Source organism: Ahaetulla prasina, chromosome 3, assembly GCF_028640845.1.
Source record: "Ahaetulla prasina isolate Xishuangbanna chromosome 3, ASM2864084v1, whole genome shotgun sequence".
In the NCBI taxonomy this organism is placed as follows: domain Eukaryota; kingdom Metazoa; phylum Chordata; class Lepidosauria; order Squamata; family Colubridae; genus Ahaetulla; species Ahaetulla prasina.
In genome coordinates, this window is record NC_080541.1 from 109,891,977 (window position 1) to 109,914,512 (window position 22,536).

The following is a 22,536-nucleotide window of genomic DNA, read 5'->3' on the forward strand; positions in this document are numbered from 1 at the left end:
CATACTTACTTGCAATAAATGTAGAGAGTTGTGAATGGTAAAGATAGAAAGCCCCCATAAGTAAAGAGAAAGCAAACACAATGTTATAGCCATATATTTATGTTAGCTGGATTTCTCTACAGTCACTGATTAAAAACTGATTTTTTGTAGAAATTTCATCCAGCTTTCCTTTCAATATAGAAGCCACAGCATAAGCAAAAGAGAAAGAACCCTGATTGCTTTTCATACCATGGAGAACATAGCAACATTCTAACTGAGGGAAATAAATGGAATGTATTTATAGCCCAACTGGCTTAGGCCAAGAACCAACATCTGCATCACACATTGACCCGTCTGATTCTTTCAGAAACTTCACAATCATAGCTGAGATGGTGATGGTTCTTTTCAGTGCTCTCCCCTAGTAGTTTAAGCCATACTGCCCATGGTTTCAAAACTAGCAAACTGCCCTCAAGACCATTGATAACATGTTCCTCCATAGACATTTGTCTAGTCTCCTTTAAAACCATTTAAATTGGTAACCATCTTAATATCTATTATCAGCACGTTCCAGGCCTAAACTATACATTGCGTAAAAAGCTTTTCCTTTTATTATTCTTGAGCCTCTCTATATTTAGTTTTAATAGAAGACTGCCATTGTAGAAGGGAGAGAACAGTATTTATGTCTTCACTTTCCATCATACATGGTTCTATATACCCCTGCCCTATTTCCTTTTGTTCCCTCTTCCTGCAGAACTAAAAAAAAATCCAAAAGGTAGTCTTTACCTTCCTGCAAAGGACAAGATTGAAATTTTCCTACCTCACTTCCAAGAAACTGTTTAGGTTTATACATACTGGCATTGAATTCTTGCCTCAGGGTTGTAGCGATTCGGTAGCTGCTGGTACTGTCTTACAGGTGAATGCTTTACCTGATACTGTAACCTCTGTGGGAAATAGACAGGGACCCACAGGTGCCTTAGTTTTTCTTATGGGCAAATAAAATAAAAGCTGAGAGTCATGACCTTGTTCCATGAAAAACATGATTAGGAAATCAGGTCCCCCTCCTTCTTTCAGAGAAAGATCACTTTCACAAGAGATTAATAAAATTATGTATAAAATTACAATGGATAAGATGGTACCCTTTATAGTCACTTTTTTCTGTGAACATATGGGCACCCATTAAAAATGAAATTCTGATACTCTCTTTCAAAAGAAAACAAATATATACCCATACACAAGCATGCACACACGTAAACATATGAGATATATTTTTATATATAAATCCCTAATATAAATAAAGTATAAATAAATAAAACATGATAAATCCCTGTCCCATTAGAATCAGAGCACTGTTTAAGGTGCTTCCAGGTTGAAAAAATTAGCCGGCAATATCATTGTTGCTGGGTGGGTGGGGAATCCATGAGAACTCCTTTCATGTCCCCATCAAGGAGCTGAAATGAATGACAGTAGCTCACCCCACCAAGCAGTAACACTTGGGTCTTGAACACGGGCTTGCTAAACTCCAGCCCAGCAACTTAACTATATAAGCCACCATGCTCCTAACATGATAAATAAGTGCAAAATAACTAGAATATAAAAATCCCTTTTTAATTTTAAATAGTCACATGTAAAATATTGGACAAAAAGGTAAAATATAGGGCCGTTCAAAACAGATGTTCAAATGAAAAAGGCAAAATAATATGTAAGGCTCTGGATAGACAACAAAATGATATTCATATACTTCTAATTTAAACTCTATTCCAAGTTGCACAAATGTTTACAATAGGGTTTGCATAGGTAAAATAAATATCAGAGATGATAAATTGCTAGAATCCTTAAGGATTTTATTTGGCATACACAAATTAAATAGAATAGAATAACAGAGTTGGAAGGGACCTTGGAGATCTTCTACTCCAATCTCCTGCTTAGACAGGAAACCCTATACCACTTCAGACAAATGGTTATCCAACATCTTCTTAAAAACTTCCAATGTTGAGCATTCACAACTTCTGGAGGCAAGTTGTCCCACTGATTAATTGTTCTAACTGTCAGAAAATTTCTCCTTAGTTCCAGGTTGCTTCCCTCTTTGATTAGTTTCTACCCATTGCTTTTTGTCCTGCCCTCAGGTGCTTTGGAGAATAGCTTGACTCCCTCCTCTTTGTGGCAGCCCCTGGGATATTGGAACACGGCTATCATGTCACCCCTAGTCCTTTTTTTCATCAAACTAGACATACCCAATGCCAGCAACCGTTCTTTATATGCTTTAGAGTCCAGACCCTTAATCATCTTTGTTGCTCTTCTCTGCACTCTTTCTAGAGTCTCAACATCTTTTTTACATCGTGGCGACCAAAACTGGATGCAGTATTCAAAGTGTGGCCTTACCAAGGCAGTATAAAGTGGTATTAACTAGTGGTGAAATGTAAAATTTGTTACTACTGGTTCTGTGGGTTGGCTTGGTGGTGGGGGTAATGTGAAGAGGTTGTAAAAAATGCTTTTAAAAGGCTCTGATGATCCCAGCTGAGTTGTCTGATCGTCAGAGGCTTTTATTTTCTTTTAAAAACTTTTTTTTTTGCCTTTAAAAGAAAAAAAGCCTCTGACAATCAGGCAACTCAGCTGGGATCGCCAGAGCCTTTTAAAAGTATTTTTCTACAACCTATTCGGCCAAAGAGGTTGTAGAAAAAATGCTTTTAAAAGGCTCTGACAATCCCAGCTGAGCCACACGATCATTAGAGGCTTTTTTTTTTTACTTTTAAAAGCATTTTTTCGTGGCTCAGCTGAGCATTGTGGGAGTGCAGGGATTTTTGCTAATGGTTCCCCAAACCACCCGCCGCCATCACTATCGGATCGGGCGATCCAGTCTGAACCGGGAACATTTCACCCCTGGTATTAACACTTCACGTGTTCTCGATTCTATCCCTGTTCATGCAGCCTAGAACTATGTTGGCTTTTTTGGCAGTTGCAGCAGACTGCTGGCTCATATTTAAATTAAAGGTCTAATCACAGATTCCTAATTAAATACACCTTTGAAAGAAAACATAGCTTTTATTATTTATCCTGAATTTTCTACAATTTAATTGATTCTGACCTTTAATCACAGGAGCAAGTTCTGTAGCTTTTTCTTAGCGCTGGTATGTTGCTTCTCTTTTTCCTGCTTCCTGGAGGAAAAAAATACCTGAAATTTCTCTTTGCCTGTGCTGCCCAGCTTTCCTCATATGCACACAGCGATAGTTCTAAAGATGTTTATTCACACACACACACACACACACACACACACACACACACGCACACACACCACGTCCATAGAAAGCACTAACTTTGCCCAAGTTCAGATTCCAAGCTCAGCATGACAAGAGTCACTGGGTAAATCAAGTCTTAACGGGCACACATGAAGTCCAGGGAAATAATCCATGAGTCAAACAGGTCAGGATACACGACAAAAGCATACAAGGCAAAGAACTGGGCATGTTGCTCAATGCTCAAGTCCTCAGGGCGGGATTAAGTAGGCAACACCGGTGCAGCTTTTCATGAGGGATGAGGTTGCCTCCTCGTGAGTAGTCTAGCTGACCAGAGTTGCACATCTCTCTTCTCTGCCCTACATGTCCTTAGATTGGGAGGAGGTGTGGACTCCACTGCCTCCTCATTGCTAACTTCCAACAGCTGCTCCTGGTCCTTGCCTGGAGCCTCCTGGTCAACTCATTGCAGCTTGGCTCACTCAGTCTCAGCCTGTCACTTTTCCGATCGATCCAGGTGAGGCTGCTCCATCAGGCTAGCAGTTTCTGTGCCCCAATCTGGACCATCACATGACTGCGCTTTCCTTTGCTGACTCAAATTCATCCTCCTCCTCCAAACTCATTTCTGGAGAGGGGTTCGGGAGTGGATCCACGACACTGCCCTCTCATAAATAAAAGCTTTCTCATTTGGAGAGAAAGAGTTGTGAGGGAATCTCCTTGTTAAAGTCCATCATTCTGGAAGATCCTGTTTGTTGTAGAGGAATGTATACAGAATTCCTTATCTGGGAAACAGCTATCAGTCCTTTGGATATCAGGTGATATTTATTTATTTATTTATTTATTTTATTCGATTTTTATATCGCCCTTCTCCCGAAGGACTCAGCCAAATAAAAATCAACAATATACACTTTAAAACAGAACTAAAACAAAACATATTACAAAATGGCCAGAATTTAAAACAATTTAAAATACTAAAATATAAATAACCCCAGTTAAAATTAGTAATTTATTTGCCCTTGTACCATCCTTTTTCAGTGGTGATTGGAGCTGTACATAATATTCCAAGTATAATTTTTACTACAGATTTATATAAGGACCTCACTAAATATGCAGATTTTGCTACAATTCCCTCCTTAATTATTCCATATTAGACTTTGTCTTTTTTTTTACTCTGAGATGGTACCTTCACTGAGTTATCTACCATGACTCTGAACTCCCCTTTCTCATCAGTCACTGCCAACACAGAGCTCATTAATTCTTTTGCGAAATAGGGGAGGGGAGGTTTTCTTATGTGTATTGTGAAGTTTGGTGCCTTGGCCATTGAGGTGTACTCACCTAGCTGGGGGATAGCATTTTAGAGCTTTTTTAGTCTGTTTGATTTACAGCCCTAAACTGTTAGCCACTTAGGAATTATCCTTGGCTCTGAAAACTCACAAATCTTTAGTGAAGAGTGTTGTCAAACACTTTTTAAAAGTGCAAATAAATAGACAAATAGTCCTTAGGTTATGACCATTTGTTCAACAACCATTCAAAATTCCAGTGACCTCAAAGAAGGGGGAGCTTCGATGGATCCTTTGAGTTCTAGCCATTGCTGTGTCCCTCTACAGTTTTTCTGCAGATCACAATTTGTGACATTGCCTTCTGGCTTCTCACAAGCAAAGTCAATGGGGAAGCCAGCAGGAATTTGGAAGTCCCAATTTAATGACCTGCAGTGGTCTTTTTTAAAACAATGGCAAGTGGGACTACTGGAATTGCTGTTGCTAAGTGATACGTTTATGTGACATCACACTTTATAATACATGGCTTATCAATGTATGCTTGTTAACATCCTCAAAAAGTCTAAAAGATTAAAAGACTTAATCATATTGAAACCACAAGACTGAGTTTACATTTAAATTGAATATCTATTACTACAGTTTTAAATAATTTTCAAGCACTAGAAAGAGTACTTTCTAGTCCCTTTCAGTTTTGAAGTCCTTTCTTCATTTCGTCCATAAGCAGGTCTTTAATAGTTCTTGGAGTCTTTTCTATCCTTTCTGCATTAATAAAATTAATGGGCAAAATAGTTGTCTTAAATCTTGCAGATGTTTAAGACATCTGTTTCATTGCCTAAAATCCCTAAAACTTTTAAAATGCAGTCTTCGACATTCTTGTTTAGGTTGATGCAGATCTTGAGCTAGTGGGAGTTGCACGTTCCTAATTTGAAGGTATGCTGAATAATTCGTTCTAATAACTAAATATAGTTTGGTTCAATATAGTTTTATGTTACAGTTGTGATTCTGAGCACTGTTTAGGATTAAGCCTAATCTGTACAGAAGGACTTAATTCTTACAAAGAGAGAAGAAGTGATAGAGGGAGTTGAAACTGCAGGAACCTTGGGTGAGAGTGACCATGTCATACTAGAATTCAGCATAACACAAAACAAGCAATAGAACATAATGATATCAGAGTCTTAGATTTTAAAAGAGCTGATTTTAACAAACTCAGAGAGAACTTGGGAAAGATTCCTTGAATGAAAATCCTAAAGGGGAAAATAACTCAAGAATGTTGGGAAACTCTGAAAAATATTATCATAAAAGCCAAAACCAGCACAATACCACTGAAAAAGAAATCTAAGAAGAAACCAGCATGGCTGCACAAAGATCTCTTTGACAAATTGAAAGAAAGAAAGGACAAAAGAAAGAAAATGCAAAAAATGAAAAGAGGGACTCACAACTAAAACAGATAGCCAGAATCTGCAAAGACAAAGTCAGGAAAGCAAAGGCTCAGAATGAACAAAATCTTGCAATAAAAGTCAAAGATAATTTTAAAAAGTTTCTTCCAACATATAAATGACAAGAAAAAAATCAAGGAAACATTCGGTCCACTAAAGAGAGAAGATGGCATGGAAGTAACAGGCAGCAGAGAGAAAGCAGAACTATATAACTCATTCTTTGCATCAGTCTTCATGCAAAAAGATACTATAGCCCAATCTACCAAAACATAACTGTAAAAGACAGACTAGAAATAAAAGTTAAAATAAGCAAAAAAATAAATAAATAGTAAGAGAACACCTGTCTGATCTTGATGAACACAAATCATCAGTACCTGATGGATTGCATCCCAGGGTTCTAAAGGAGCTGGCAGATGTCATTTCAGAACCACTGTACCACATCTTTCAAAAATCCTGGAGCAGTGTGATAGATAGCATCACCACCAGATGGATTTGTAACTGGCTGACAAACCATACTCAATGAGTAGTCCTTAGTGGGTCTATGTCTACACGGAGGGAAGTAAGCAGAGGGGTACCACAAGGTTCCGTCTTAGGCCCAGTAATCTTCAATATCTTCATAAATGACTTATATGAGGGAATAAAAGGGGAATTTACCAAATTTGCAGATGATATTAAGCTGGCAGGAATAGTTAACACCCTAGATCGGGTGTCAGCAACCCGCGGCTCCAGGGCCACATGTGGCCCTTTGACCCCTCTCCTGCAGCTCCCTGTTGACCCGGTCGCGCAACCTGCTCTCCGCATCAAGACACTGGCCCAACCCGGACGTGCAACCTGCTCTCCGCCCCGAGAAGGCGCGAGCCTTTCTGCAGACCTGCACAGCTGAAGCGCCCCAGCGTTTTCTCAGCACTGCCCATAACCGGCTGCTTTTTGCAATTCCTTTGCAGGTAGCTCAGCACCAGCCGCAGTCCCCTCCGTGTTGGCTCAGGAATGAAGGGAACAGGGAAGAGCAACAGCAGCTGCCGGATGCAGGGACAGAAGAGCTCGGACTCTCCTGCACAGCACGGCCAGCTACTCACCTGAGTGCTGAGGGAGAGAGGAGAGAGAAAAGGGGAAAGAGAGAGAGAAATGAGAAAATGATGGAAGGAGAAAATGAGAGAGAGGAAAGAGAGAAACAAATGAGAGAGAGAGAAATGACAGAGCTGGAGGGAAAGAATGAGAGAGAGGGAAAAGAGAGGGAAACAAAAGAGAGAGAAGGGAAGAAAAAGAAAGGGAGTGGAAAAGAGAAAAACAGAAATGAGAGAGAGAAAGAGAGGAAAGAGGAGAAAAAGAGAGAGAAATGGGAAAATGAAGGAAGGAATAAGAGGAAAAAGAGTGAGAAACAATTGAGAGAGAAATGAGAGAGAGATGGAGGGAGACAATGAGAGAGGGAAACAAATGAGAGAAAAAAAGAAGGGGGAGAGAAAGAAAGGGAGAGGGAGAGGGAGAGGAAAAAGAGAAAAACAAATGAGAGGGAGAGAAAGAGAAATGAGAGAGAGGGAGAGAAAAAGAAAGAAATGAGAAAATGATGGGAGAGAATGAGAGAGGAAAAAGAGAGAGAAATAAATGAGAGAGAGCTAGTGGGAGAGAAAGAGAGAGGGAAACAAATGAGAGAGAGAAGGGAGGGAGAGGAAAAAGAGAGAAAAACAGAAATGGGAGGGGGGGAGAGAGAGAGAGAGAGAGAGAGAGAGACCCATTTTGCACAGAAAATACCTGGTATGCGTGGTTGGGGCGGTGTCATGTGACTGGGTGAGACTGACGTTGAGTTGGCCATACCCACCCAGGTTTTGTGACTCCCTGTGTTTTCTTTTCTGTGGGAAACAGGTCCAAATGGCTCTGAGTGTTTAAGGTTCCAGACCCCTGCCCTAGATGATAGGCTCAAGGTCCAGATGGAACTTGACAAACTTGAACACTGGGCCCTATCTAACAAAATGAAATTCAATGTAGAGAAAAGTAAAGTCTTATACTTAGGCAAGAAAAACCAAACATACACATGTAGACTGGGTGAAAGCAGGGTCAATAGCAGTAACTTTGTGAGGGAGTCTTAGTAGACAACCTGTTAAATATGAGTTAGCAGTGTGCGGCGGCAGCCAAAAAAGCCAATGGAATCCTAAGTTGCATTAACAGGGATACAATCAAGATCAAGTGAGGTACTAATACCACTCTATAAAGCCTTAGTAAGACCACAACTAGAATACTGCATTCAGTTTTGGTCACCACACTATAAAAAAGATGTTGAGACTCTAAAGTGCAGAGAAGAGCAACCAGAATGATTAGGGGACTGGAGACTAAAACATATGAAGAATGTTTGCAGGAACTGGATATGACTAGTCTAGTGAAGAGAAGGACCATGGAGACATGATAGCAGTGTTCCAATATTTGAGGGGCTGCCACAAAGGGGTCGAGCTATTTTCCAAGGCACCTGAAGGTCAGACAAGGAATAATGGATGGAAACTGATCAAGGAGAGATTCAACCTAGAAATAAGGAGAAATTTTCTGACAGTGAGAATAATCAACCAATGGAACAGCTTGCCTTTGGAAGTTGTGGGAGCTTCATCACTGGAGGCTTTCAAGAAGAGATTGGACTGCCATTTGTCAAAAATGGTGTAGGGCAGGGGTGAAATGCTATCAGTTCAGACCGGTTCGGCCGAACTGGTAGTAATGAAAGCTACTGGTTTGGGCGAACTGATAGTAAAAAAAAATGCTGCCGGTTCAGGCGAACCGGTATTTCCAATGATCAACTGTGCCACGTGATTTATATTTGCTTTCTAGCGAATCTAAATTTTGCAGCACAGCTGTTCCTCCACTTGCTGTTCTACTTACCTTAGAAAAGGCTTCTTAATCTTCCTTTTTCAGCGCTGCGCTGTAGCGCCTGCGATGTGCCTGTGCATGCAAAGCGTGCGTTTGGCACAGACTGCTCATGGGCGCGCAAAGCAAACCAGTAGCATACTTCAGAGCATTTAACCCCTGGTGTAGGGTCTCCTGCTTCCGGGAGGGATGTGGACTAGATGACCTACAAGGTCCCTTCCAACTCTGTTGATCTTTTAAGACTCCTTCACTACCTCTTGGAAGGCACACATACATTTAGCATATCTGGATATTTGGTCTCCTTATCAGATAATTCATTATGTGAGTGTAGTTTGAATCATAGAGGTTTTTTCTATATCTTTCTGATGTCCTTTTCTTTCTGAAACAGATTGAGCTTCTTAATTCCCACTGAAAGGAATAGAGAGTAGTATATCCTGCAACACAGGGATTTTGTGGAAGAGTGTTGAGTTCTAGTTTACAGATTGCTTCTTTGAGACATAGAGCCATTCTGTGCAATAATTCCTGCCCTTTGTATGACTTATATTTCAACAAAAATATATCCATTTGCTTCTCTCCATTTCACCTGATTTCTGTAATACTTGCCATATAACTGTGTTCTCTTCTAGCATTAAACACATCTCATTTTGACTAAGGGACTTCTGGGATTTGCATACAAGTGCTTACACGCAATATCTTCATTTAATTTTTCCCCATATGGCTTTCTTGATCAACTACACTAATTTTCTAGATCTGTACTACCCCCCACCCAAACCATTATAATAATTTATACTCTCATCCTCTGGAGTGATTTCTTCCTATACCAAATGCTCCTTACATTCTGTTAGCTACCCCCTCCCACCCGAGAATTAATTTAAAAGCTGCTTTGCCACATTTTTTGATAATATGTGCCAGCAATCTGGTGCTTTCTTGGTTTATGTGGGCCACCCCCCATTTGCAGAAGCTGGTTTGTTCCCAAAGGTATTCTAATGCTTCACAAATCCAAACCTTCATCCTAACTAACATCTTCTCATCCAGGCACTAAGGCTGTTCAGTTCTGTCTGTTTAATGGGGCTGGCATGTGGAACTGATAGCATTTTCAAGGAATCTGCTTTAACAATCCTGGATTTCAGCATTCTACTCCATAAATATGGTTTCCAGGACTGAATTATTTTTGCTTTCATTAATGCCAATGTGTAACATAGCCACATGCTCTTCTCCAGCACTATCTGCCAGACTACAATACATGGCATGTTATACCCATGAGCTTAATTCTGTCAAGCAAGTCACCGTGTGTTTGAATGCCTAGCGCTTAGCCACCCATCTGTAGTAGAAGTTATAAGGGCAGCAAACAAACATACGTTCGTCCCTTGTCATTTATGCAGCATATCAGTACCATCAATATTATAAAGGAAGATGTTCTAAAATGCATATTTTAAAAAACCCCACTCTATCCCCACAAGCCCAGGAATACTAATCTAACGGTATATAGACTTGGATAAATGGTTGGGGTAGGATGGACCATTCTAGGAGGATGAATAAAAACACAGCAGAGTTAAAAGAAGTCTCAAAGTAATATTAATAGCAAGCTTTACTTATTTGTGCAAAAATATTGCTCAACTACAAGAAAACAATACATTCTGTGTTGCCTGTTAAAGTATTGACAAGGTTTTTAGGCAATTCCAAAAATATTTAATTGGTTCCTACTTTTTCTAGATCAGAGGAACCTTGGTATGTCCATGAGAGTAGAGCGTTCTACTCTGGATCAGGTGAAGAAACGTTTTGAAGTGAACAAGAAAAAAATGGAGGAGAAACAGAAGGATTATGACTTTGAGGAGAGGATGAAGGAGCTCAGAGAAGAGGTGAAGTATTACCCAGAAATTAACAGGACATGATTGTAATGGAATACATCTTAAGCTGATAGATATTCTATTTTGATTATCTTGCTGAAGAATCATTTTTATATTGTCTTTAAAAAAGATGTCCAGCAATGATGATCATCATCATTTTAGATCAGTGGTGTCAAACTTGATTTCATTGAGGACCACATCAGGGTTGTGTTTTACCTCGGGGCTGGCATGTGGAACTGATAGCATTTTCAAGGAATCTGCTTTAACAATCCTGGATTTCAGCATTCTACTCCATAAATATGGTTTCCAGGACTGAATTATTTTTGCTTTCATTAATGCCAATGTGTAACATAGCCACATGCTCTTCTCCAGCACTATCTGCCAGACTACAATACATGGCATGTTATACCCATGAGCTTAATTCTGTCAAGCAAGTCACCGTGTGTTTGAATGCCTAGCGCTTAGCCACCCATCTGTAGTAGAAGTTATAAGGGCAGCAAACAAACATACGTTCGTCCCTTGTCATTTATGCAGCATATCAGTACCATCAATATTATAAAGGAAGATGTTCTAAAATGCATATTTTAAAAAACCCCACTCTATCCCCACAAGCCCAGGAATACTAATCTAACGGTATATAGACTTGGATAAATGGTTGGGGTAGGATGGACCATTCTAGGAGGATGAATAAAAACACAGCAGAGTTAAAAGAAGTCTCAAAGTAATATTAATAGCAAGCTTTACTTATTTGTGCAAAAATATTGCTCAACTACAAGAAAACAATACATTCTGTGTTGCCTGTTAAAGTATTGACAAGGTTTTTAGGCAATTCCAAAAATATTTAATTGGTTCCTACTTTTTCTAGATCAGAGGAACCTTGGTATGTCCATGAGAGTAGAGCGTTCTACTCTGGATCAGGTGAAGAAACGTTTTGAAGTGAACAAGAAAAAAATGGAGGAGAAACAGAAGGATTATGACTTTGAGGAGAGGATGAAGGAGCTCAGAGAAGAGGTGAAGTATTACCCAGAAATTAACAGGACATGATTGTAATGGAATACATCTTAAGCTGATAGATATTCTATTTTGATTATCTTGCTGAAGAATCATTTTTATATTGTCTTTAAAAAAGATGTCCAGCAATGATGATCATCATCATTTTAGATCAGTGGTGTCAAACTTGATTTCATTGAGGACCACATCAGGGTTGTGTTTTACCTCGGGGGGGCTGGCCGGGGGGGGCATGGCCAGCTTGATGTCACTGGTCTCGGGGGTGCCTTTTGTGGCCCAAGAACTCTGCCAATGAAAACGGGCTCCCAAGCTCCGTTTCCAGCTGCGATGGCCTCCTGCAACCCTCTGCCAGGGAAAACAGAGCTTTGGAGGGCTGCATGTGGGCCAGTCCTTCGCTGTTTCCAGGGTGGCCCCACAGACGAGATCTAAGCACCCTGCGGGCTGGATGACACTCCTATTCTAGATGGAATTAGATCTTTGTGCCAAATTCAGCATATTTACTATTCTTATATTGCCCCCAAGAGTTGCTTGTCTTGAAAATGATCAGGAAACTTATTTTTGTTCCTTGATTTCCCCAGTATAATAACTGGCTGAATATAGCATTCAAAATTTCATTGGCTTTGCAGCACAATCTGGTGAAATTGTGTATGAAGACTTCTGGTGATTAGGAAAACTATATTTTGGACATTTCCCCCTTCTTTTTAAAACCCACATGTGACAAAAATTAGAATTATATGTAATATAGAAATATTATAGAGGCAGTTATGTTGTCTGTCCTGTTCAATAAAACAAAATTGATTTTTAAACATTTATTATACCTAAAATTGAAATTGGAAGATCTGAGGAAGATTTTTAGAAGTCATGGGGATAATCTTTAATACCACTCATAGGTACTTGCACTTCCTAGAAACAAAAGAAACAATTTGTTCTTTATTGCATGCATATATGCATATTTAATGAAGGTTACAATATTCAGATAGTTTTGCAAATTATCTTTATTATTTAGCATATAAGCACAATGGAGCAGGGAAGGAAGGAAAGAAAGAAGGAAGGAAGGAAGGAAGGAAGGAAGGAAGGAAGGAAGGAAGGAAGGAAAGAAAAAGTCAGACCTTGCAAAGCATCTTTTTTGGTTATATTTTATGCTTCTTTCTGTCATTTGAAAGTGACCTATATGATGACCCCTTGCCTCATTTCCTTGCAACATCTGTTCTCTAGCCCCCTATAATGTTAATTAGAATGCAAAAGAGTGACTGGCCCCAAATCACTAGGATTGAGTATTTGAATGGGAACTTGAACCCATTCTTCTGGCTCTTGAACCATTGTAGAAATGAAAAATGGGGGTTTTGGCATGCCATGAATTGATCATCTTTATACAATGGGAAATTTAGAATTTTCTTTTGGAATTTTGGAAACAAGAAATAATATAGAAATTATGTATATGAATATATGACTTTATTCAGGTTGCCCTAATAATCACTTCAAGACATGTTTTAGATCTCTTGGTTGTGTAGTTAGTTAATACAAAAAAGTCCTGCAATGTCATGCAAGCTTTTGCAGCCTTAACAACTGCTGAGAAACCATTAACCGAAGTCCCACTTCAACATTTCCCAACCCAAGCATGGCTGCTTTCCAGGTCTTGCAATCTCACAGAACAACAAAATATTTTGATTAGAGTTGTAGAAGTCCTTTGATGCCAGAGCCATTCAAAACACAGCTTATGTTCTGCTGAGCAGCTGTCATCAGGCTGTTCCAAGAGCTATCAGCTGCTGACATTGCCTTCTGGCATCATTCAGCACCACTTTTGTAACAGGGCATTAATACAGAATCCATGTGATTGTTTTCAAGCAAAGCTGTATTTCTATCACTATTAATTTCAGATGAAGTCTTCAATATTGGTTTAAAAACAGATGCTGACAGCAAATGAGTGTTCTCCCATACAATCAGCATCTACTCTTGGCACTTTGGTATTTGCACCTTTGGGTTGCTTTTCTTTCATTGTTGCTTTGGGATGAGCTATTTTTCTTCCACTCATTTTGTTTCTTCTTCAGACCAGAAAGCATGTTGTCTCAATTGCCTAATTTCTGAGGTTTGTCTTTCTTTTCAAAGATTTTGATTATGTGAGCAAACTTGGATAAAAAGAGTTATTTCCTGTGTTGCAGGAGGAAAAGGCCAAAGCCTACAAAAAGGAAAAACAGAGGGAGAAGAAAAGGAGGGCAGAAGAAGATTTGACATTTGAAGAGGATGATGAAATGGCTGCTGTAATGGGTTTCTCTGGTTTTGGCTCAACTAAGAAAACCCACTGACAAGCCAGAAACTGTATTTTGAACGGCTACTGTTTATGTCCTGATGATGCTTCAAAATCCTAGAAAGACTTTGCAAAGAATTTGTATCCAAATAACAAGTTGGGAAACAATTCCACACTTCCCATGTGGGGTGATTCTGCCCTACCATAATTAAATCTTCCCTGGTTGAAAAGATAGCACCACATTTGCCTGTGTGTTGATAACTCTAAATCTCAAATAAAAATACTATCAAATAATATCTCCCCTGCCTTGATCCCCTGACAATATTTAAGGATACATCTTTTCTCAAGATCTGCTTGAAATGCACACACACTTTCACACAGAATTCTGTGGAGATTATAGAGAGTAATTTTTAAGCACTAAATTTCTCTTGGCCTTGTCTGCAGCTGCAGTTTTCCTGTGCAAGTTCTGCTTGCTTTTTACTTTGTATTGTGTGCATGAGAGATATGCTACTGGGTATGCTTTTTTCTTTTAATAAACTCATAAAAATCTAGTACAATGGGGTTTTAAAACTGTTTTATAAAGTGTTTGTATACAGGAGAGGATAGATTCATATACACTATTATTTTCCAGAACTCACAGGAGATTATTATCTATATACTGAGCAAGTTATTGTCTGCACCATTAGCTTGCTGAAATGTTTTTTAAAAAATATATTTAGTTGGTAAACTTAGAGGATCAAGGTTCTGGTTGATCTCCTTTCATTGATGTAGATAGTAAATTATCTGAGAATTTGGTAAGATTAGGCTAATTTGAATTTTTTTTCTGAAATAGCAGTAAATGACGCTCTGCTCTTAAAATAGAGAAATTTCTCATCAAGAAAAAATTGCCCCAGTGGGATTGCCTGCATTTTTTAAAAAATGAAATCTCCGGTTTAAAGATTTTCCAAGGTTAGAATAGTAAAATGCCCTTTGGGCTTAATGCAAGTGTTGAGAAAGAATCCCAGATGAATCTCTTTTCTATTAAAGTAGAATGAGCCTTGCCAGTATCTTGCCACTGGCCATATTGAATAGATATCTCTGAGTTTTATCAGAACAGATGGGGGTTTGATAGAGAAGAAGGCGCTTTCTTGCGATCTTGATTCAGAGTGGAGAAATGTTATCAGTGCTGCTCTAGCTGCTGTTTATGCCCCATGTCATTTTCATTGCTTTCTTAATTTTAGTTCAGCCAACCCCACTGTGACTCATTCATCGGTTTAGGAGGATTTACATCTAGCATGACTGATTTTCATAGTCTCTCCCTTATAGTGATGGGATCATTGTTCTTGCTTTTCTCCTCACTTTAATTAAATCTTGCGTTCTTTCAAATACAGGTAGAATAAATCCTACAATGTTTTCTGCTGTTTTAATTCCTTAATCTTAGACTGCTGACAGCTTCATTGCTTCAGATATTTCCACTTCAATTCAGATTATAATCCCCACTGAAGATGTCATTTAAATGATACAAAGCCTGTAGCACTGCTAGCAGAGATTCAAATGCCCTTGGAGACTTGATCCTTTAAAATAAAATTTTAAAAAATACCTGCTTAATGTGCCTCAGATTCCTTCCATGCACCAAAGAAAAATGAACATTTAATTCCAATAATGTCCTTATTTGCATTCAAACCAAAAAATAAAAAATGAAACGTATGACTAAATATTCTAGACAATTTGAAGAGAGGAGGTACAAAAAAAGAGTTACAATGCTGTGTTAATTCTTTTTATGCACATTAAAATATGGAACATTTTGAATAATTTTACGTAGCTAGCAGTGTTGCAACATGCTCATTATTGTACCTTTATCCAATTTGGTTAGTACTTATGAGAAATAGTGTAATCCAGGAGATCTCTGATACAGGTGAGCAGTGAATATGCTGTCCTAGTGTTCTAAACTTAATACTAGCTGTGTTAGTGTGAGTTTCAAAGAGATTCCTCTGTTCTACATATTGTTAAAAGCTGTTGCAATTAAAGCACAGCCCTTTTATCTGCACTTTATGGGTGGGGAAAATCAATGACTACTTAGCTCTAGTGGTGGGTATATTAACTTTTAGTCTCAGAGATTAACTAGTACTTGCTGGGAAATAAATGTGAATGGCATTCGTGTTTTGCTTATGAGTTTCCATATATGTTTGATCTTTATGAAATCAGAATGGGCCTTTGATTAGATATAGCATTGTTCTTTTTGTGTTCTTGAAAAGGTTAACATAGAGATGTTTGCTGTTTTAAGCCATGCAGTACAGAAAATGGCACTAATGTACAATTTTTACATGTAAGTTTTGATAATGTATTGTTTGTCAAATTTTGAATAATTATCTTAATGAAGAATAACATACTCAATAAGCTACAGAATCATATCAATTGCTAATTAATATGACAAAAGGAGAAGGAGCCCTTCTGCACAATATGGTGTGTATTTGTGTGCATCAGTGTGGGTAGAGAGAAGAATGTAATTTCCATGGTATTTTCTTCTCCGTTTCCTATTAGAAGCCTTTTGCCTATATTCAAGCCTAAGGGCATCTTCCTCTATGGGGCCAGAGCATCTGCCTGCACATGCAGTATTTCTGCCAGTTTTTCCTATCCCAGCACTGGAGGTTTTCTCCGTGTGGTGGTGGAGGGAATGTCTTTGTCTTGAGCACTTGCTGAGAGCAATGGAGTGTGTGGCAGAGATACAGACTCCTGCTGGATTCCCAGCAGCAGGAGCTGCCTTTAGCCAAGGATGCAAAACATGTTTCCTTGAAAGAAATAATATTTAGACAAAAATCTAGAGAAAATGTTTTTCTGCAAAGGTCATTAACCCCAAATTCCCCGTTCAACTTTTTGTTTGCTGAAACTAGCCCTTTGATTTCCTGCTGATCAAATCACAGTTCTTTATACCAACCACCAATCATCCAACCATAGTTCATCTTTACCTGATCTGATTAAGCATGCTGTAATTCCTTTGTTTTCTTTTTCATGTCTGTGTGTGCCATGTTCTTCCCAGGGAGCCAAGGAACGCATAGGCTAATATGGATGAAAAAAAATTATTTGATTCTGTCTTGAATGGATACTGATTTGCTTCCTCTTTGATTAGGCAGAAAAAGACTGGGTGAAGTCTGTTTTATAATTTCTCACCACGGTTAGGCCTCACTTAATGACCACAACTGAACCCAAAATTTTGGTCATAAATTGTTGCTGTCATTAAGTGGTCACCATGTGACCTGACTCAGTTTTACAACCATTTGTACAGTACAGTACAGTTGTAAAGTGAGTCACAGTTGTTAAGCAAATCACATAACCATTAAGTGAACCGTGTATTTATTAAAGAAATCCATTCTCACAAATGCAAAAAATGTCAGAAACAGGCTAAAAAGGTCACAAATCGTTTCATGTGAACACAGGATGCTGCAGTCAGTCATAAATGCAAGCCAATTGTCAAGCATCCAAAGTGTAATTATGTGATTGTGTCTGTTTGTGTGTAGCACAGGCAGTCATAACTCCAAGAAAAGGTCATAATATTTTGAGATCCATTGTAATCTCAAATAGTTATTAAGTGACTGGTCATTAAACAAGCATTACCTGTAGGTTTATTTTACCTCTTCTGTAATGTATTGCTGTTCATGCAGATATATAAAGTCAGAATGATGCAAGTTTTGTTTTCCAGTTTTAACAGATCAGGAAATTGAAAATGCTTTGTATGCATTATGGGAATATTGATGATTAAGCTTGTGCCATTGTTTCTTTCTTCTTACTGTTGGTCCATCTAATCCATGAATGTGATTGGTAATAACTGTAAAAATGACACATTTCCCTCCTTTAACTTCTGTCCTTCTCAATCAGGATGATTTTTTCCCCTAAAGTTTTGTATATATACACTTGCTCACAAGTATACAAGGGATTTTTAGCAAAAATGAAATTATAGAAAAACTAAACACTAAAGCAAAAGGAAATTTTAAAAAATAACATGCCTAATATGAGTATGTATATGGGCAGCAGAAAACACACAAATGTAATTTTAAGGATGAATTCAAATATTTTAAATATATTTAATATTTCTATACAGAAATTGTCACTATCATTAAAAAATTATAACCAGATTTAAATATATTTATCCTACATTTTAGGATTTTTCAAAACACTTTCAAAGATGGGAGAAAACACCTTGTTCAAAGCAGTGTGCTTTCTAAATTTATTTCAAAGCCCTTTTTAAAAATTAGAATTAAGTGAATTTTACGTGATTGCAATACTCTAAATTAATTGAAATATATCTTGAAGAAAATAGAGGTGTGAAAGAGAAATATATTCTAAACACATCAAAAGGGCCTACTTTGCAATTCTGAAAGGTAGAGTTCTGATGCAGTCTTACGCAGTAGTGGGATTCAATATTGTAACAACTGGTTCACTGCATGCACGTGCAAATTCGTGTTTCTGCGCATGTACATTATGATCAAAAGTTACCTTCTACTGAATCCAGAGTGAGTAAAACAGCTGAGGCATGGCAATCTGCTCTGCCGCGCCTATCAGCTGGGTTTAAAACAAAAGAAATAAGGTAGGTTATAGCGTGTGGATAGGCAGGCCCATCTGGTCGTCAGAGTGAACCGGTTCACTCTCATCTGATTGTTGGAACTACCAGTATGGCCGAACTGGTCAGAATCACTGAATCCCACTCCTGGTCTTAAGTATGCCCACTCGTTTGTGAGCATTTTTTGCTACTTCACTTTAATAATAATAATAATAATAATAATAATAATAATAATATTTTAATTTTTATACCGCCCTTCTCCCGAAGGACTCAGGGCGGTGAACAGCCAGATAAAACAATACAATATATTACAATAAAAACACTATTAAAAAACTTATTCAATATGGCCTAAATTTAAAATAAAATACATAATATAAAATAAACCCCAGTAAAATCCAATTAAAAACCCTATTAAGCCAGTCCTGCTCGGAAGAACAAATATGTCTTCAGCTCGCGGCGAAAGGTCCAGAGGTCAGGAAGTTGTCGAAGTCCTGGGGGAAGCTCATTCCAGAGGGTAGGTGCCCCCACAGAGAAGGCTCTCCCCCTGGGGGTTGCCAGCCTACACTTTAGCATGACTTGTTGTATTATTTTGGACCAAAAAAGAGATAGCTTAGTTAAAGCCAGTTACTTTCTTATTTTTTTTTCTAAAACTTTTCAGAATGTCTGGCAAACTGTTAATCTTTCTGTTTGTTTTTGCGGTGTTTAATTATGTATCAAGTTATATCAATCGATTTTAAACATTGCGATAGTCTGAAAAATAGTTTTGATTAACTTGCAAACGTTTCCATCTGATTTAGAGTGCCAATCCTAGCTCTACCCGAAGAATAATTCTAGTGGATTTGAAAGCTTCCCCATTATTTTGCAATATTTTAGTTAGATCCAGTTGAACAAGTAGATTACAGTTACATCATAGGATGTTTCTATCTACGTCTCTTCCCATTATAGAGAAGTGCAGCCATATTTCTGTCTTTAATAAAAGTTCTGGTTTTACAATTTTTTGCAAAGGACAGAAGACTAATAATAGTGACTTTTTATAGTTGTGTCTTCTAACTAGAAAAGGCAAGATTTAAGAAGACTTGGGATACATTAAGGCTGACAACTAGAAACTACCACATCTTCTCCACTTTCCCTATTCTCTAGCGCAGAGGTCTCTAAGCCCCTGTCCATGGACCAGCACCAGTCCTCAGCATGCCAGAAACTGGGCCGCGCAAACAAGCAAAGCCCCATCCATAGGATGCAGGCAGCACACAAAGCCACACCCCCTCCAGTCTGCAGAAAACCCTCTCTCCATGGAATGGGTTCCTGGTGCCCAAAACGTTGGAGGCCACTGCTCTAGCAAATGCTTCAGTACCATGTGTACTGAAGAAATCGTACCTTTAAAAAAACCACAATGTTTTCTAGTCAAATATTCCAGTCAAATATTTCATAGGTGATCTTTATTCAGTATAAGAATTGGTTTATATTGTTCTGTTTTATACATGCCCATGGCCATTAGCTCTCTGTTGAAGAATTTGGATTCGTCATAGAACTGATTTTGACCCCTGTGCATTAGTGACTTCCTTTAGGGATAGGAAACCACGGTCTGGTGTTCGATGGCAGCCTGTCTTATACAACTACTTGCAGGAGGTTGGGACTGTTCAGCATTCTTTGCAGGCTTGATATGAATGTAAAATATTACACACTGTTAAAGAGTTTTGAATGTCATTTATGAACTTGAAAAGTTTTGTTCCTTTGTGTCCTAGACATAAAAATTAATGAGCCAGTTGCAGAGTGTTTGTTTGCTGATGAAGCACAATATAACTTATTAACTTTTTATCTAGCTCCTGTAGCCGACAGTATTATATAGAATTAAATCTTTTGGTCTTAGATTTTCTTGTATATTCCCTACCTGACACTGTGTCTCTTCTTTACCACTTCATTGCTATTTTTCAATTCTTCCTTTCTCCTGTCAGTTTTTTTTTTAATTTCCTCATGGAGGAGATGGAGAAAAAATGGACTGAAGAGGTTTAATTGTACAATAATGTTTGGTTCAGTACAATTGTTTATGCAGTTGTTTATCTATGCCAACCTCAGATAATATCTAATAGAATGTTCATATACCAAAATAATTGAAGTTCTGGTTAAAATAACAAATGAAAAGAATTCTAAAATGATTTGGATAGACACATATACACAAAATTGCGCATAAATTACATCTGTAAACTACTCCAAGGACATTTGTCAGTTGGCTGATACATACATACAGCCAATACAGTACATTTATAATAACAAGAGGCCTCACAGAGACTTCAGAATTTAACAAGTTGATGTCATTGAGGGAACAAAGCTGCTTATCAGCTGTAATAGACACATTCTCTTATCGAAGCTGGGGGATTTTAAGACACTCTTAAGTTTGGGCTATTATTGTGCATACCGGATTATCAGGCATGAATTCCTTTATCGTTTGTAATTTTGTTCTCTTCTCTAATACTTCCCACAAAACATTAATGCCTTTGCTATCTATTCATTCATTCCTGCCCCATTTATCCTTCAAATCCCCTTTTCACAGTGGTTTCCTCAGTTTATTATTAAACCCCCATTACTTTTTCAGGAAAGGAAGGAAGGAAGGACTTCTTTGCTGTTTTTCATATACTTTGATACACTAAATGTTAAAGTGTATTATATTTCTTTCACTCTAATTAACTAATGATATGGTTTTAATAATGTACTATAGTAGTACATGTTTATAAGAGGAAGTGCATGAGAAGGACATTGTAGCTGACCAAATTTGATACTGCCACCATCAGACACTTGGGCTATGATACTGAGAGTATAGCATTTATCAGGTGCTCAAGGAGAACATAACTATGCTCTCTATGGAAACAGAGAAGACAAATGGCTATGCTTTCAGAACATGGCATTGCTGCTGGGGTGGGCTGCTGGGGGTTCGCAGGGGTTCAGGAGAACATCTAGCTAAGATTCTGTACAGTTCGAAGAACCCCCAAATCCCACTCCTGGCGGGCCCCGCTCACTCCACCCTGCACCTCCCAGGAGTCACTATGCGGCCTGTTTTGGATGCAGGTAAGTGCAGGGCGCGCATGGAGGCTCAGGGAGGTTGAAAAACGGGCCTACCGGAAGTTCAGAAAGGCTGGAAATGGCCCAAAATAGAATGTAAATCGCCATATATGTTTTAATCCATGGCTGTCTTTCAATTTTGAGAATTTACTAGAGTACGGTAACTAATAGACTGAACCATAAATTGGGAAATTCATGGTTCAAATCTCCTTTCTGCAATGCTGTCACTTACTCATCCACCGCCACCCCAGTCTTTCATCTGGGATAATACTGCTAAGCTTACCTAAGATACAGAGTTGCAAGAACTTCCAACACAATAAGAAAGATAGGGCAGCATTTTAACACTCTAATGCACATTTTTACAATGCATATTGTAAATTGTATATTTTCCTTTATATCTTGTCATTTTAATTAACTCTTCCATGTAGTTCAAAGAAGGATTGGATATATTCATGTAGGAACTGAAAAACTTATCATTTCAGATGGTCAGAGAGCTGTAACCAGAAATAAGTGGTGACTGATTTTGATAGATACCTGAATTTGTCTATTGTGATTAGGAAATTAAGTTACCATATGATTGCTTCAATATCACACTCTGAATATTGCTTCCAGTTTTGATTAGTAACCACTTCCTTTGGGGTTTCTGCATAGATTCTGCATAGGTTTCTGAGTGTTGTGAAGCTTTGTGTAAAATCAAACTGAAACAGTATTAAAGCACACTGAACAAGCAATTCTCTGAATATAATAGAAGCTGCGACTGATTTTTTACAGAATGGATCAGCTGAGCTGGATGTTCAGCCTGAGAATATGCTCCTAGGAATTCCTGTAAGGAACAGTCTTAAACATCTCTTTCTGGATTCTTTACTTTCTGCAAGCTATTAGAATTTCTCATGTCCAGTGGTAAATGAGAAAGAATGTACTAACTGCTTTGACACAGAAAAATATCTTTCAATGTCTATGTGGATATATGAATATAAAAGGACATTGTAAAATATATATTAGAAATTTATATGTATTTTAAAACTATTTGATCTTGAACTATAATTCCACAATTGTTTTTTTTACACTGATAACCAAGTAGGTAT

The 22,536-nt window shown here is 38.2% G+C and overlaps 1 protein-coding gene across 1 annotated transcript in view; it reads left to right on the plus strand.

The window, feature by feature from the left end:
• The window catches only part of ZMAT2 (zinc finger matrin-type 2), a 93,354-nt gene extending 79,195 nt beyond the window's left edge, over window positions 1-14,159 (plus strand). Inside the window, exons 5-6 of the mRNA XM_058179249.1 lie at window positions 10,477-10,622; window positions 13,778-14,159. Coding sequence (XP_058035232.1) covers window positions 10,477-10,622; window positions 13,778-13,921 — 290 coding nt within the window. The 3' untranslated portion in view covers window positions 13,922-14,159. The remainder of the gene's footprint in view (window positions 1-10,476; window positions 10,623-13,777) is intronic.
• The last annotated feature ends 8,377 nt before the right edge of the window (window positions 14,160-22,536 follow it).